The 16675-nt window shown below is 42.4% G+C and overlaps 1 protein-coding gene across 1 annotated transcript in view; it reads left to right on the forward strand.

Moving 5' to 3' along the window:
* The window catches only part of LAMB4 (laminin subunit beta 4), a 344917-nt gene that overhangs the window by 30925 nt on the left and 297317 nt on the right, over positions 1-16675 (forward strand). The window contains exons 7-8 of the mRNA XM_063448083.1: positions 4844-4907; positions 6069-6277. Coding sequence (XP_063304153.1) covers positions 4844-4907; positions 6069-6277 — 273 coding nt within the window. The remainder of the gene's footprint in view (positions 1-4843; positions 4908-6068; positions 6278-16675) is intronic.

Genomic DNA, 16675 nt, shown 5'->3' on the forward strand with positions numbered 1-16675 from the left:
TGGCATAAATATTTAATCTTCCTAAAAATGAAAAGGACAATCTCAGCTCAGCCCATTTTATGTAATTGGATTGGTTATAGTGCATAGAGTACCTTGTGCTGTTCCTCCATTCAGTTTATTGAATATTTTTTTGGAACAGCCCAGCCCCCACTAAAAGGTGTGGCTAAGGCAGAGATTGCACTCTTCCTTTAGCAAAAGGTTGAAAGCGGTCAACGACATTCTCACCCAATCAGAACAACCCATTGCTGCTCAGGCTAATGCTTCCTCATTAGACCAAACAGCATAGAAGGGAGGGGCTGCTGGGAACATTAATTTAGAATTAAAACATTAACAATGGTTTAACACTTAATAGAGGGACAGTACCGGTGGTATCCAGACATTGCAACCACATCAATGAGATGAATCAGTTACAGTACGTACAGGGTCCTTTTAATATTCCATACACATGTATAAAACAGTTAGATGGCATATACTATTTGTTGTCAAATGTTGGAAGATAGGTTTACGAAAAATTTACAAAATAGCGTGGAGTTCCAATTTTGATTGAAGTCCTTGAATTGTCTGCAGAATATATAGTAAAACTTTGGGTGTGGTTGCTAAGGGAAATCAGAATGCTGGGATGAATCTAGAGAAGGAAGGACATTAACAGAATTTTGAGAATCACATCACAGGCTTTTCTGTAGAGTGGTCGAAAGTAACAGTTGGTGGGGATATACATGGTAATGCATAGCTGTTGGTGGTAGAGTAAAACATTTTGGCATACAAAATTCTATCTCCAGAAACATGTATAATGCATATACACTGTATGGAAAAGTATTGGAACACACCTTTTAATTATTGAATTCAGGTGTTTCATTTAGATCCATTGACACAGGTTTATAAAATCAAGCACCTAAACATGCAGACCGCATTTACAAGCAAGTGGGTCGTTCTGCAGAGCTCAGTGAATTTAAGCATGGTACTGTGATAGGATTCCACCTCTGCAATAAGAAATTTCAATGTTGGTTGCTAGATATTCCATTGTGAACTGTAAGAGGTAATATTGGGAAGTGGAAGTGTTTAGGAACAGCAGGAACTCAGCCATGAAGCAGTAATTGTATTAATATAATGATTTATGTCATAAAATAAAGCATAATATGATTAATGCTTTAGAGGCACCACTAGGAGCAGTGTGTAGGATTCCTTAAGCCATGTGCTTCTGCCTACTTAGGAATACACTGATTAAAAAAACAGATGTAGGAGGGATTCAGGCTATTTTGCTCTCCCTTTGACTGCTTAAGAATGTACAGGAGGCTGGGGCTTGTGTAAGTTTGTTAATGTTTTGTATTATACCATGTGATTCCATTGTAACATTTAGCAACTGTTGTAGACTTTTGTAAGTAATATGTTGTAGTTTTGTATTATATATATATGTATAATTATTTTAGTAAACTGACATTCTGCTAACTTGTTATTATAAGTATATTAAAGGGACACTATAGTCACCAGAACAACTACAGCTTATTGAATTTGTTCTGGTGAGTAGAATCATTAGATTCAGGCTTTTTGCTGTAAACACTGTATTTTCAGAGAAAATGCAGTGTTTACATTACAGCCTAGTGATAACTTCACTGGTCACTCCTTAGGTGGCTGTTAGAGATCCTTCCTGGGTCATGGCTGCCTAAAATGCATCCAAGCCTTCAGTATCTCCACCCTCTGCATGCAGACACTGAACTTCCTTATAGAGATTCGTTTATCAAATTCATCTCTATGAGGAGATGCTGATTGGCCAGGGCTGTGTTTGAATTGTGCTGGCTCTGCCCCTGATCTACCTCTTTGTCAGTCTCAGCCAATCCTATGGGTAAGCATTGTGATTGGATCAGGCTACCACTTCTGCTGATGTCAGCAGGCAGTGGGCAGGTCAAAAGGAAAAAGGGACAAAGCATGCAGCTCCAGTCTTGAATAAAAGTAATATTTTACTATATTTAGGGAGCCATGAGGGGAGCAGGAGCCATGAGGGGGGGCTAGATGGTGGTTTTAACCCTATAGGGTCAGGAATACATGTTTATGCTCCTGACCCTATATTGTTACTTATTGCTTAATTATTACATATTAATAATTAAACCTTTAAATATACATGTAATATTACAACTTTTTGTGTATTTTCTATCCACATATTTGACCATAATACCATGAACTATAAAAAATATGAATGTTGTTACTTATTGCTTAATTATTACATATTAATTTTAAAAAGTAATATTCATCTTAAAATGACAGCCACAACACCACGTAAAATCAGCGAGGGCACCAATTTTTGAGGTATGTAAAAGTCACCAATGCTCTGCTGATTCCATAGCTGAAGAGTTCCAAACGTCCACTGGCATTAACATCAGCACAAAAACTGTGCAGCGGGAGATTCCATAACCAAGCAGCTGCATGCAAGCATAATAGCACAAAGTTCAATGCAAAGCATTGGCTCAAGTGGTAAAGCACTCAGCCACTAGACTTTGGAGCCATGCAAATGGGTTCAGTGGAGTGATAAATAACACTTCTTTGTTTTGGCAGTTTAATGGGTGAGTCTGGGTTTGACAGATGCCAGGAGAACATTACCTACCTGACTTCATTGTGCCAACTGTAAAGTTTGGGGGAGGAGGGATTATGGTAAAGGGCACAAAACAAGGTATCCTTGACCTTTTGGCTTTGTTGTATTCATTTATTCTGCTGTCTGTGTTCCTGACCTCGGCTTGTTACTGACTATTCTCTGTAAGTTAAATCAGGCCATTCTAAGGCCCGGTAAAATGTTTATCTATATTATGATTATTTTCTCATGTTTAACTTAATTCTGTGTGTTGGACCACTGCATTGTCCTGACATTAGAACAGTCTGAAATACTTTCCCTTTATTCTGATCAGTTTCTTTAATTAACAGAATGGTTTTAATGGGAATGGACAATTTCCTGAATCTCTATTATGTTTGCCTATCCAATATATTTAACAAATATAATAAAATTTAATTTAGAAATCCAAACCACAGTATTTAAAGTGCCCATCCAGTGAATGCATATCAGTCACCATTGTAAGCTCTGCTCTTTGCATGTGGTTGTCAGAATACAGCAGAAAAATAAAAATAAATAGGTGATTGTGGCGAATAGCACCTTGCCACTGGTTCTTGGATGGGCCTGCTCGCCAGCCTCTTGCCCCAAGACTATGGCCCCTGCAATAGACCTGGCTAAAATATGTTAAAAAGAAGGGCACTGTTCGTCTGGATGAGGGAAACAAGCTCCAGGGTAAGACTATTGACTCTGTTCAGTTGTTTGTTTGTTTTCAAACTACTGAACTAGACCGACCGCAAGCCCCGATTCTCTGGAACTGTTTTGAGCATGTGACCATGCCTGCGGTCGGTCAAATGAATGACTTCCAGGAAATTCCTAAACCCCTGAACTGATCTGGGTGATTTTTGCATATGTTGGTCATCCAGATCAGGGCTATCATGGGATGTTTGTGGGGTTTTGTGTGTTTTTGGAGTACTTTTGGGGTATCTGTACTTGGAGATAATTTGATTAGATTAGTACAGTTCCTGATCCAATTATCTCCCAGGCACAGAGGAGGGCTTATCCATTTATGTATGGGAGTGTCCTATATTATAACACTGTTGTTATCGATCTGTTACTTTCTAATTCAGTCTTCCATCAGGTCCAGGTGGGAGTACCGCTTACATGGGGATTTTCATAAAAGGCCACGTGTGGTCCAATTAAAATCAGTCCACTTCACCCTCAGAGAGGGAAGGAAGGTGTGAAGGTAATGGTTAGAGGAAGGTGGGTGATGATGAGAAGGACGGGGGGTTGATGATGAGATGGAGAGGGGGTGATGTGTGAGGGAGGAGGTGATGGTTAGAGGGAGAGGGAGTGATGTGAGAGGGATGAGGGTGATGGTGAAAGGGGCAGGGGAATAATGATGATGAGCGGGTGGGGGGTGATGGTGAGAAGGAGGGGGTTAATGATGAGAGGGAGGGGGGTTGATGATGAGAAGGAGAGGGGGTGATGTGAGAGGGAGAGGGGGTGATGGTGTGAGGGAGGGGGTGATGGTTAGAGGGAGTGATGTGAGAGGGAGGGGATGATGTGAAGGGGGGATGATAACATGGGGGGGTGATGTAAAATGGAGAGGGGGGTTAAGGTGTGAGGGATGGGGAGAGGGGGAGATGGAATAAATACCTTAATTCCCTGGTGGTCCGGTGGGCTCCCTGTTTGTCCGGTGGACATAATATCCGGTCTACAGCTCCACAAGAGCTCCACATCTCGCAAGACACATGGTCTGTAGCTCTGCACACTGCGGAGCTGCAGACCAGTGTCTACGATGGGCGCTGGAGGGGCATCTCACCCGATGGCATATCGAGCAAGCCGCCGGGCTCCCTCCTGGTGTTGGGTCAGTGACCCAGGACCCGACAGTCTGCCCCGGGCACCCCCTAGTGAGTGGCACCAGGAGCAGACCCCCCCCCGCCCCCCTTAGTACACCACTGACCATACTGCAATGCAGCCGGGGGGACAACTATGTCTGGCATTGGATAATTAGCAAACTTGTATTTTGCTACATAAGAGATATTTTCATCAGATGTTACATTTATAGTATGAATACTTATGCATTCGCAGTTTTGGTCTACAAGTGCATTTGTTTACTAGACTAATGCTAGTGTATTTATTCACTGAAAGTCTTGAAGGTACCGCATGTTTGCAAGTGTCTAAAATGTATTTAAAGCCAGCCTGGCCACAATCCATCTCCTGAAAGAAAATAATGAATTAAAAATTAATGTCCTAGCTTATATTTTATGAACTGTTTTTCTTTAAGCATCTTTGTTTATTCTACAGGTGATTTTAAAGGCACTTGATCCAAATCTTGTCATTGAAAATCCTTATGATCAAAACATCCAAGGTATGATAATACACTATGTAGCATGATTGCATTATAACAAACCCACTTATTGAAACCTATGTTCATTGCAGATCTACGTGTACTGAAACTAGCCTTATCACTGTTACAGCTCTGCTCCCTTCAGACTCCTGTCCCAAAATGTATTCTTCTGTTTCTGTTAATGATTCTTGATGGTAGAAGTTAGATCATCTTATTTTTGTGGTCATTGTAGTTGTGGAAACACTTCGCTGCTCTGAAACTCATATTGGATTTTTATAAAAACTACCATATTTTCCATTTAACAACCTCCTATGTGAGCTTAGCGTAGTTTTTCAATAACACACTTTCCTTGATTAAGAATACGTTTTCTGTCACCATTAACCACTTTTGACAACAAAGTCATCAACCTTTGCATTCAAATGCAGAAATCCCTCTTAACCTAGCCTGCAGAGTTTAATGTACAAAAAAGAAAATAATTATAAACAGTCACACAAACATATAGAGTCATAGGCGCACAGAGTCACAGGCGCACAATTTCACACACATGCACAAACACACACAGTCACATACACAGTGACACTGTCACACATCTAGACTCGCAGAGTGAGACAGTCACACACATGCACTGTCACATACAGTCACAAATATAGACACACAGAAACATGCACACAGTCACACCACACATCGTCAACATCACACAGTGATCCACACTCAGTCATACGTACAGTCAAAGTCACACTCACTTATAGGCAAAATTAGTCATAAGCAAAGCCACAGACACACATTATCACAGTGGCACACAGTTACAGGCACATTAACACAGGTACATACCGTCACCGGCACACACACCGTCTCACACACACAGCAATCAAATCTTCATCTTGAGTCCTGTCTTTTTGGGCATGATGGGTTGGGAAGGAGCAGAAACCGGAGAACAGTTCCTGGTGTCTCGCTGTGAGTCTCCTTCAAAATACTCGATTCTATACTGCTACCTGACTTGTATGTTACACTTTGCAATCTGCTCAAGTCCTAAAAATGGCATGTTACTAGCTGAAAAATGTAATATTCATGGTTCATATATTTTCATTTGTTACAACTTTCATAACAACTAATAAGTGCATAAAGCATGACCATAAGCCAGTTTGAAATAATAATCCTATTAATATCCCTTTTATCTTACAGATATCATAACTATAACTAACTTAAGAATAAACTTTACAAAACTGCATACTCTAGGAGATACCATAAGTAGACAAAATGGACCAGAAGAAAAGTATTATTATGCAATTTATGAAATGGTTGTAAGAGGAAACTGCTTTTGCAATGGCCATGCTAGCCAGTGTGTCCCTGTGAACACCATGGATGGTAATTTCTTCAATGACCCTGCAATGGTAAGATGCTGGTGATTTTCAGATGCTATAACAATGATCATTAAGTTTATTCAATGTGCTGATTAGTGTCTTGATAAGTTAATTCTGTTGAGGAAATGTTCACATTGATACATGTTGATGGTAATAATGAAGGTAAAGAATAAAAGGGTGCGACCCCCTAAGGGGTCTAGAGTGTGTAAAGGGAACTAAAAAGGGGGTAACCCTAGAAATAGAAGACATAAAACACAAAGAAATAACCAATATACATAAAATCCAGAGGACAAAGTAAAGTCCCTATATGGATATAAGTACGGCGCTGGAGGAAGGTAAGCGTTTAACACCTTAACCCCTCTTGAGCCCGGCAGGAGTGGGGCCTTGAGGGTAAGGAGGACCTATTAACACTATAGTGCCAGGAAAACGAGTTTGTTTTCCTGGCACTATAGTGGTCCTTTAAGGAGCAATGGAGGATGCTTGTTGAAGGAATGATAAGATAGAAACAATTACGAATCCTAATCGTATATAGGTTACAAAGTAGTTGTGGCGAGTAAAAAATATACTCACAGAGAGTTTGAATATAATACCTATCGGATAGAACAGCAAATAAATCTATACAATGTAAAAATTAAATCCTATAACCTAAGGATAGCAAAGGGATAATGTCTCTGAAAAACATTATATAGCTAAGCCTTCATTGAACTTGCTAAACATTGAATCGACTTCAAGGTCGCTGTCTGAAAAAAATACTGTAACGAAGGCAAAACGCTAGGTTGCTTGTAAAACAGAGACAAGTATAAAGTAAATCTGTCTGTTTGTTATCAGGTAGTTGTGGTGAGTAGAAAAAATGTACTCACAGTTAGGTTGAACCCAAAAGCTTAGTTGCTAAGCAGTATAATACCTATGAAATGATGCTTTAAGGGAATATATACAATGTTGCAAAAATTCTATAACCCCAAAATTGCTAAAAGTTACTGTCTCTAAAGAGTGTTTGTAGTTGAGCCTCATTAAACTAAACATAAAAGGAAGCAAAACATGCTTTAAACAAAAGGCAAACCTTCCATGCTAACTAAACAATTGCCCTAATAATAAACCCCTATTTAGGAGAGTTACCCCATTGGAAATTTCTGCCAAAACTTTCACCAGCTAACCAGAGTGGTAAAAAAATCATGCTGTGAGATTAAAATAAAAATAGAGTAAGCCTGACAAGCGTTTCGGTAATGCTAAAGCGCCTTCTTCTGAGGCATTAAGATGTTCAACCTGCTGTGATGCTTTTTAAATGAGATCAGAGTGAGATTTGTACCCTTATTAGCCAATGAGGGCTGGGGGTGTGTATGAGCATACCTGCCATTAATCATGTCCATTTGCAGGCTAAGCATAATTGCATCACATGCCCCTTCACTTCATTCAAGCATAATTTATGCAAATATCCGCCCACGTCAAGGGGCAGGCTTTAGTCAGTCTTTTTCTGGATGATGAATCAACCATCATTGCCTGCCTGTCTCATGATGAGTAACCAAGCCGAGTGCTGGAATGAACCATCGCTTGGGACCAGCAGAGCTAGATAGAAATACAGTGGGTGTGTGTACGGCTTATAGGACATGACCAATATGATTCCTGAATAAGATGTAAAAAATAAAATAAATAAATAAACAGACTACATTCTTATATAATAGTTGGTCATTGTGATAACATTATATTTGTTTTAATGCTTTGTTATAAGCAACATAATTCAGCATGAAATCGGAGAACAATAAATGTTATGTACCTATAATAAAAATGAACAGAATTACAATTTTCAACACATAGTTAGAATCTCCTTTCTAGTTATTGATAGGTGTGTATTGCTCCTGTACCAATAAATGGGGTAAACGTAAAGCCCTCGTTTAACCCATTGGGTGCCAAGGTGTGAAACTTATGGATCCAAAAACACTCTTTTTTTGAGAGCTAGGTCCAAGTCACCACCCCTTTTACCCATGTGTATTTTTTTAAATTCCTGCAAAATTCATCCCTTTGGGGGAATATTTGTGGTGCAGACTGACATGTCTAGCAACAGGGGTGTCCCTAAACGTAGTTACTGAGTAGACATGTTCCATAATCCTTCTTTTAAAGGGAGTATGGTTTTGCCCACATATTGAAGGCCACACTCACATATCAGCAGGTACACCACTCCAAAAGTGTTACAGTTGAAAAACTTTCTGATTGGGAAGTCCTCAGTGCCAGACAAATTGGTTAATACTTTAGATCCCTTGGCTACGTAGCGGCACACTACACAGCGCCCACATTGATGTGTTCCATTCACTGTAATCCATATTCTGTTTGTACTGGGTGTTGACAGGTGACTTGGTACCAACATTTATTTTACATTTTTGCCCCTTCTAGGAGTGGGTGACACATATTACGATAAATGTGGATCCTGAGTAAGGAGTGGCCAAAACCTTCCCAACATTTTTTGGCAACATCCCAGCCGCAGTCAAAATTGACTACACATCTGATCTTTTTGGGGTATCCACCTTAGTCGTATTGCTAAGTAGTGTTTCACGTTCACATAGTGATGCTCTCTGATAAGCCCTCTTTAGGACACCCTCTTTCTTTAAAACCTCTGTCTAAGCACCTTTGCCAATATTTCAAAATCTTCAGTGGAGGAACAATTCCACTTGAGCCTAAGACATTGCCCCACTGGAATGCCTCTCTTGAGGGAAGTTGGATGGTCACTCTCCCATCTGAGCATGGTATTAGTTGAGGTGGGTTTGCGGTAGAGTGTAGTGTTGATCTCAAGTTTATCTGTTATTGTTAGTGTACAATCGAGGAAATTCAGTACCATTGCCATACTGAGTCTGAGGTTGAGGCATCATTTCATAGATATTATACTGCTTAGCAACTAAGCTTTTGGGCTCAACCTATCTTTGAGTATATTTTTTCTACTCACCACAACTACCAGATAACAAACAGACACATTTACTTTATACTTGTCTCTGTTTCACAACCAGCCTAACTTTTTGCTTTCATTACAATATTATTTTTCAGACAGCGACCTTGAAGTCAATTCAGTGTTTAGCAAGTTCAATGAAGGCTTGGCTATACAGTATAATGTTTTTCAGATACATTATCCCTCTGCTATCCTTAGGTTATATGATTTAATTGCTACATTGTATATATTTCCTTGCTGTACTATTCTATAGGTATTATATTGTTCAAACTCTTTGTGAGTATATTTTTACTCGCCACAACTACCTTGTAACCTATATATGATTAGAATTCATAATTGTCTCTATCTTACCATTCCTTCAACAAGCAGCCTTCATTGCTCCTTAACCCTTTCTACCCCATTTCTTACTTAGAGCTTATGAGCTCCCTTTTATTTTGTGTTTATAACTTTCCTTTTTTTCATATTTTTTTTCTTTGTGGTTCAATCACTATTCCTTTTTAAACATATGTAAATAAATTTAGTTTTGATTACATTATATTCATATAGGGACTTTACTTTGTCCTCTGGATTTTATGTCCATTCGTCATTTCTTTTTGTTTTATGTAATAATGAAGGTACAAGCTAATCACATATTGAAGCTATGCTAACTAGTTTAATCACAAAATATATGTAAAAGCTATATATGCCTAGTATTTATTGATACTACCAATGATAATAAAAGCAGTAATAATAAGTAACTTTAAAAAGCTGCCACAAAAATAGTGATGTCCCGAACAGTTCGCAGACGAACAGTTCCTGGCGAACATAGCATGTTCGCGTCTGCCAACGCGGGCGAACACATGCGATGTTCGGTCCGCCCCCTATTCTTTATCATTGAGTAAACTTTGACCCTGTACCTCACAGTCAGCAGACACATTACAGCCAATCAGCAGCACACCCTCCCTAGCAGACCCTCCCACCTACTGGACAGCATCCATTTTAGATTCATTCGGAAGCTGCAACCATTTTATTTTATTTTTTCAATTTATTATTTTTTTTCGTGCATATAAATGTTATAAGCAGATACTCCCCCCAGACACTCTGTATTACTGCAGATACTCCCCCCAGACATTCTGTGTTACTGCACATACTCCCTCCAGACACCCTGTGTTACTGCAGATACTCCCCCAGACACCCTGTGTTACTGCAGATACTCCCTCCAGACACCCTGTGTTACTGCAGATACTCCCCCAGACACTGTTACTGCAGATACTCCCTCCAGACACTTTGTGTTACTGCAGAGACTCCCTCCAGACACTCTGTGTTACTGCAGATACTCCCTTCAGACACTCTGTGTTACTGCAGATACTCCCTCCAGACACCATGTGTTACTGCAGATACTCCCTCCAGACACCCTGTGTTACTGCAGATACTCCCTCCAGACAGTGACACAGAGCAGAATAGGGACTGTTCCCCCTACATAGGGTCACTTGGCAGATATGATTGACACCTATCCTAAGGATCCCTGATACACACTGACACAGAGCAGAATAGAGACTGTTCCCCCTACATAGGGTCACTTGGCAGATATGGAATGACACCTATCCTAAGGATCCCTGACACACACAAACAGAGCAGAATAGGGACTGTTCCCCCTACATAGGGTCACTTGGCAGATATGGATTGACTCCTATCCTAAGGATCCCTGATACACACTAACACAGAGCAGAATAGGGACTGTTCCCCCTACATAGGGTCACTTGGCAGATATGGATTGACACCTATCCTAAGGATCCCTGATACACACTGACACAGAGCAGAATAGGGACTGTTCCTCCTACATAGGGTCACTCTTGCAGATATGGATTGACACCTATCCTAAGGATCCCTGATACACACTGACACAGAGCAGAATAGGGACTGTTCCTCCTACATAGGGTCACTTGGCAGATATGGATTGACACCTATCCTAAGGATCCCTGATACACACTGACACAGAGCAGAATAGGGACTGTTCCCCCTACATAGGGTCACTTGGCAGGTATGGATTGACACCTATCCTAAGGATCCCTGATACACACGGACACAGAGCAGAATAGGGACTGTTACTCCTACATAGGGTCACTTGGCAGATATGGATTGACATCTATCCTAAGGATCCCTGATACACACTGACACGGAGCAGAATAGGGACTGTTCCCCCTACATAGGGTCACTTGGCATATATGGATTGACACCTGTCCTCATGGACCCTGATGCACACTGGGGGGGGGGGACCTACTGTCCTCCCCCCAGCCCCCACCCCTGCGTGGTGGGTGGGGGCCATAAATCACAATGGGGGAGGACCTACTGTCCTCCCCCCACCCATCCCTGCGTGGTGTGTGGGGGCAATAAAAATAATGAGGGGGGGGACCTACTGTCCTACCCCTGGCCCCCACCCCTGAGCGGAGGGTGGGGGCCCTAAAAAAACAATAAGGGGGGCCCTAAATAAACCCCCCCATTAAAGGTGACTAGGGGTCCCCAAGCCCCTAGTCACCCACCCCCCTACCCCCCAAAAAAGTTACCCCCTACCCACCCCCCTCACCCTAAAAAATAGTGAAGGGGAATAAAATAACTAACCTGTAAAGAAAAATTCAGCTTACCATTTGACGTCTTCTTTTTTCTAAAATCTTCTTTTTTCAGCCCCAAAATAGGCCAAATAAAAAGCCATAAGAACCAACGTAATAAAAAAAAAAAAAAAAGCGAGCTCAAAAAAATTATCCATCTTCACCCATGGAGGGCTCCGCACAGACTGAGCTCTGCAGGGCGGGGGAAGGCTTATTTAGCCTTGTCACGCTCTGCAATTAGACTAAGTACACTCTGATTGGCTGGTTTAAGAGAAATCAGAGTGCTCTTTGTCATTTTACACAGCGTGGGAAAATTCCAAAGAACTTTCCCACGCTGTGTAAAATGACACAGAGCACTCTGATTGGTTAGATTCCAGCCCACCAAATCCCAGCCCACTAACTGATTGGTTAGATTCCAAGTCACCTTTGAATGGGGGGGGGGAATTTTTATTTAGGGCCCCCACCCACCACTAAGGGGTGGTGGCTGGGGCGGGACAGTAGGTCCCCCCCTTATTGTTTTTTTTAGGGCCCCCACCCACCGCTCAGGGGTGGGGGCCAGAGGGGAGGACAGTAGGTCCCCCCCCTCATTATTTTTATGGCCCCCACCCACCGTGCAGGGTTGGGGGCGGGAGGAGGATAGTAGGTCCTCCCCCCATTGTGATTTATGGCCCCCACCCACCACGCAGGGGTGGGGGCCGGGGGGAGGACAGTAGGTCCCCCCCTCATTATTTTTATGGCCCCCACCCACCGCACAGGGTTGGGGGCGGGGGGAGGATAGTAGGTCCTCCCCCATTGTGATTTATGGCCCCCACCCACCGCGCAGGGGTGGGTGCCGGGGGAGGACAGTAGGTCCCCTCCCTCATTATTTTTATGGCCCCCACCCACCGCGCAGGAGTGGGGGCGGGGGGAGGACAGTAGGTCCCCCCAGTGTGTATCAGGGTCCCTGAGGACAGGTGTCAATCCATATCTGCCAAGTGACCCTACGTAGGGGGAACAGTCCCTATTCTGCTCTGTGTCAGTGTGTATCAGGGATCCTTAGGATAGGTGTCAATCCATATCTGCCAAGTGACACTATGTAGGGGGAACAGTCCCTATTCTGCTCTGTGTCAGTGTGTAACAGGGATCCTTAGGATAGGTGTCAGTCCATATCTGCCATGTGACCCTATGTAGGAGGAACAGTCCCTATTCTGCTCTGTGTCAGTGTGTATCAGGGATCCTTAGGATAGGAGTCAATCCATATCTGCCAAGTGACCCCATGTAGGGGGAACAGTCCCTATTCTGCTCTGTGTCAGTGTGTATCAGGGATCCTTAGGATAGGTGTCAATCCATATCTGCCAAGTGACCCTTTGTAGGGGGAACAGTCCCTATTCTGCTCTGTGTCAGTGTGTATCAGGTATCCTTAGGATAGGTGTCAGTCCATATCTGCCAAGTGACCCTACGTAGGGGGAACACTCCCTATTCTGCTCTGTGTCAGTGTGTATCAGGGATCCTTAGGATAGGTGTCAATCCATATCTGCCAAGTGACACTATGTAGGGGGAACAGTCCCTATTCTGCTCTGTGTCAGTGTGTAACAGGGATCCTTAGGATAGGTGTCAGTCCATATCTGCCATGTGACCCTATGTAGGAGGAACAGTCCCTATTCTGCTCTGTGTCAGTGTGTATCAGGGATCCTTAGGATAGGAGTCAATCCATATCTGCCAACTGACCCCATGTAGGGAGAACAGTCCCTATTCTGCTCTGTGTCAGTGTGTATCAGGGATCCTTAGGATAGGTGTCAATCCATATCTGCCACGTGACCCTTTGTAGGGGGAACAGTCCCTATTTTGCTCTGTGTCAGTGTGTATCAGGGATCCTTAGGATAGGTGTGAATCCATATCTGCCAAGTGACCCTATGTAGGGGGAACAGTCCCTATTCTGCTCTGTGTCAGTGTGTATCAGGGATCCTTAGGATAGGTGTCAATCCATATCTGCCAAGTGACCCTATGTAGGGGGAACAGTCCCTATTCTGCTCTGTGTCAGTGTGTATCAGGGATCCTTAGGATAGGTGTCAATCCATATCTGCCAAGTGACCCTATGTAGGGGGAACAGTACCTATTCTGCTCTGTGTCAGTGTGTATCAGGGTCCCTGAGGACAGGTGTCAATCCATATCTGCCAAGTGGCCCTATATAGGGGGAATAGTCCCTATTCTGCTCTGTGTCAGTTTGTATCAGGGTCTCTGAGGACAGGTGTCAATCCATATGTCAAGGTGTCAATATGTCATATGTCAGGTGTCAATCCATATCCATTGTGATTTAGGAATGTTAGGTGATTTCTGCCCTTTATGGATTAAAACCAGACTCTGCATCAACTGTGTAATTTTCCATGGGAGTTTTGCCATGGATCCCCCTCCGGCATGCCACAGTCCAGGTGTTAGTCCCCTTGAAACAACTTTCCGATCACTTTTGTGGCCAGAAAGAGTCCCTGTGGGTTTTAAAATTCGCCTGCCCATTGAAGTCAATGGCGGTTCGCCCGGTTCGCCGGTTCGCGAACATTTGCGGAAGTTCCCGCTCGCCATTCGCGAACCAAAAATTTTGTGTTCGCGACATCACTACACAAAAATAATACACCGCACTCAAAATAATCAAAGGATAACAAATTATATATCATATAAAGTGGGGTAAGAGATCCACCCACAAAGTAGATGGGACCCACTCCACCCAGATGTGACGGACCGCCTGGCACCCCAAACGTGTACCTCCATCAAATGCTGCTTCCTAGTACTTGCGAGCACCATAAGCACTTTACTGGAACACCATAACCACCGCAAACCCCACAAACCGCCGCACCGTGGTTGGGGTCTCGTTGTCCTCCACCCACCCTGGACCCAAGACCAGGATCCAGCTTCCAGTGGGTAGACCTCTCCTAGTCCAGAGAGCATAGCAGGAACAGTTCTTATAAGAGCTAGTGATTATACTAGCAATCCCCAGAGTGAATGTAGTTCTCCAATCCCCCAAACATGATCCAAGACTTCATGAAGGGGTAAACTAATCTCAATTTAATGGGAGACACACTTGGCCTTTTATGACAATCCCCATGCAAGGGGTACGCCCACATGGACCTTGTTGGGAACTCCAACACACAAAGATACAGACCAATAAGAACAGTGATTAAATGCCCAACACTCCCATAACAAACATACAATCCCTCCTCCCTGCTTGGGAGATAATTGGATCAGTAACTGTACTAATTCTAATCCAATTATCTCCAAGCACAGAAAAAAACATACTTTTTAAAACCACCTCAAAAGTACCCTTAAAATACATAAAACACCACAAATGTTACAAATGTTACATCCCCTGATAGCCCTGATCTGGGTGACCAACATATTCAAAAATTACCCAGATCAGTTCAGGGGTTCAAAACTTTTATGGAAGTCATAGTTTTTACTGACCGCAGGCATGGTCCCATAGCCGAAAATAGTTCCAAAGAATCGCAGCTAAGTGCAGCTGCAGGACCGACCAGGAATGGCGAGGTTTTCATGCTGAAACATAGAAACATAGAAACATAGAATGTGACGGCAGATAAGAACCATTCGGCCCATCTAGTCTGCCCAATTTTCTAAATACTTTCATTAGTCCCTGGTCTTATCTTATAGTTAGGATAGCCTTATGCCTACCCCACGCATGCTTAAACTCCTTTACTGTGTTAACCTCTACCACTTTAGCTGGAAGGCTATTCCATGCATCCACTACCCTCTCAGTAAAGTAATACTTCCTGGTATTATTTTTAAACCTTTGTCCCTCTAATTTAAGACTGTCCTCTTGTTGTGGTAGTTTTTCTTCTTTTAAATATATTCTCCTCCTTTACTGTGTTTATTCCCTTTATGTATTTAAATGTTTCTATCATATCCCCCCTGTCTCATCTTTCCTCCAAGCTATACATGTTAAGATCCTTTAACCTTTCCTGGTAAGTTTTATCCTGCAATCCATGAACCAGTTTAGTAGCCCTTCTCTGAACTCTCTATAAGGTATCAATATCCTTCTGAAGATACGGTCTCCAGTACTGTGTACAATACTCCAAGTGAGGTCTCACCAGTGTTCTGTACAATGGCATGAGCACTTCCCTCTTTCTACTGCTAATACCTCTGCCTATACAGCCAAGCATTCTGCTAGCATTTCCTGCTGCTCTGTTACATTGTCTGCCTACCTTTAAGTCATCAGAAATAATCACCCCTAAATCCCTTTCGTCAGATGTTGAGGTTAGGACTCTATCAAATATTCTGTACTCTGCCCTTGGGTTTTTACGTCATTATCTTGCACTTATCCACATTAAATGTCAGTTGCCACAACTCTGACCATTTTTCTAGTTTACCTAAATCATTAGCCATTTGGCTTATCCCTCCTGGATCATCAACCCTGTTACATATCTTAGTATCATCAGCAAAAAGACATACCTTACCATCAAGACCTTCTGCAATATCACTAATAAAAATATTAAAGAGAATGGGTCCAAGTACAGATCCCTGAGGTACCCCACTGGTGACAAGCCCAAGCTTCGAATATACTCCATTGACTACAACCCTCTGTTGCCTGTCACTCAGCCACTGCCTCACCCATTCAACAATATTGGAATCCAAACTTAAAGATTGCAGTTTATTGATAAGCCTTCTATGTGCAACAGTGTCAAAAGCCTTACTGAAATCTAGGTAAGCAATGTCTACTGCACCACCCTGATCTATAATTTTAGTTACCAAATCAAAAAAAATCAATAAGATTAGTTTGGCATGATCTCCCTGAAGTAAACCCATGTTGTCTCTGATCTTGAAATCCATGTGTTTTTACATGTTCAACAATCCTATCCTTTAACATGGTTTCCATCACTTTCCCTACTACTGAAGTAAGGCTTACTGGCTTATAGTTGCCCGACTCCT

Source organism: Pelobates fuscus, chromosome 3, assembly GCF_036172605.1.
Source record: "Pelobates fuscus isolate aPelFus1 chromosome 3, aPelFus1.pri, whole genome shotgun sequence".
Classification (NCBI taxonomy): domain Eukaryota; kingdom Metazoa; phylum Chordata; class Amphibia; order Anura; family Pelobatidae; genus Pelobates; species Pelobates fuscus.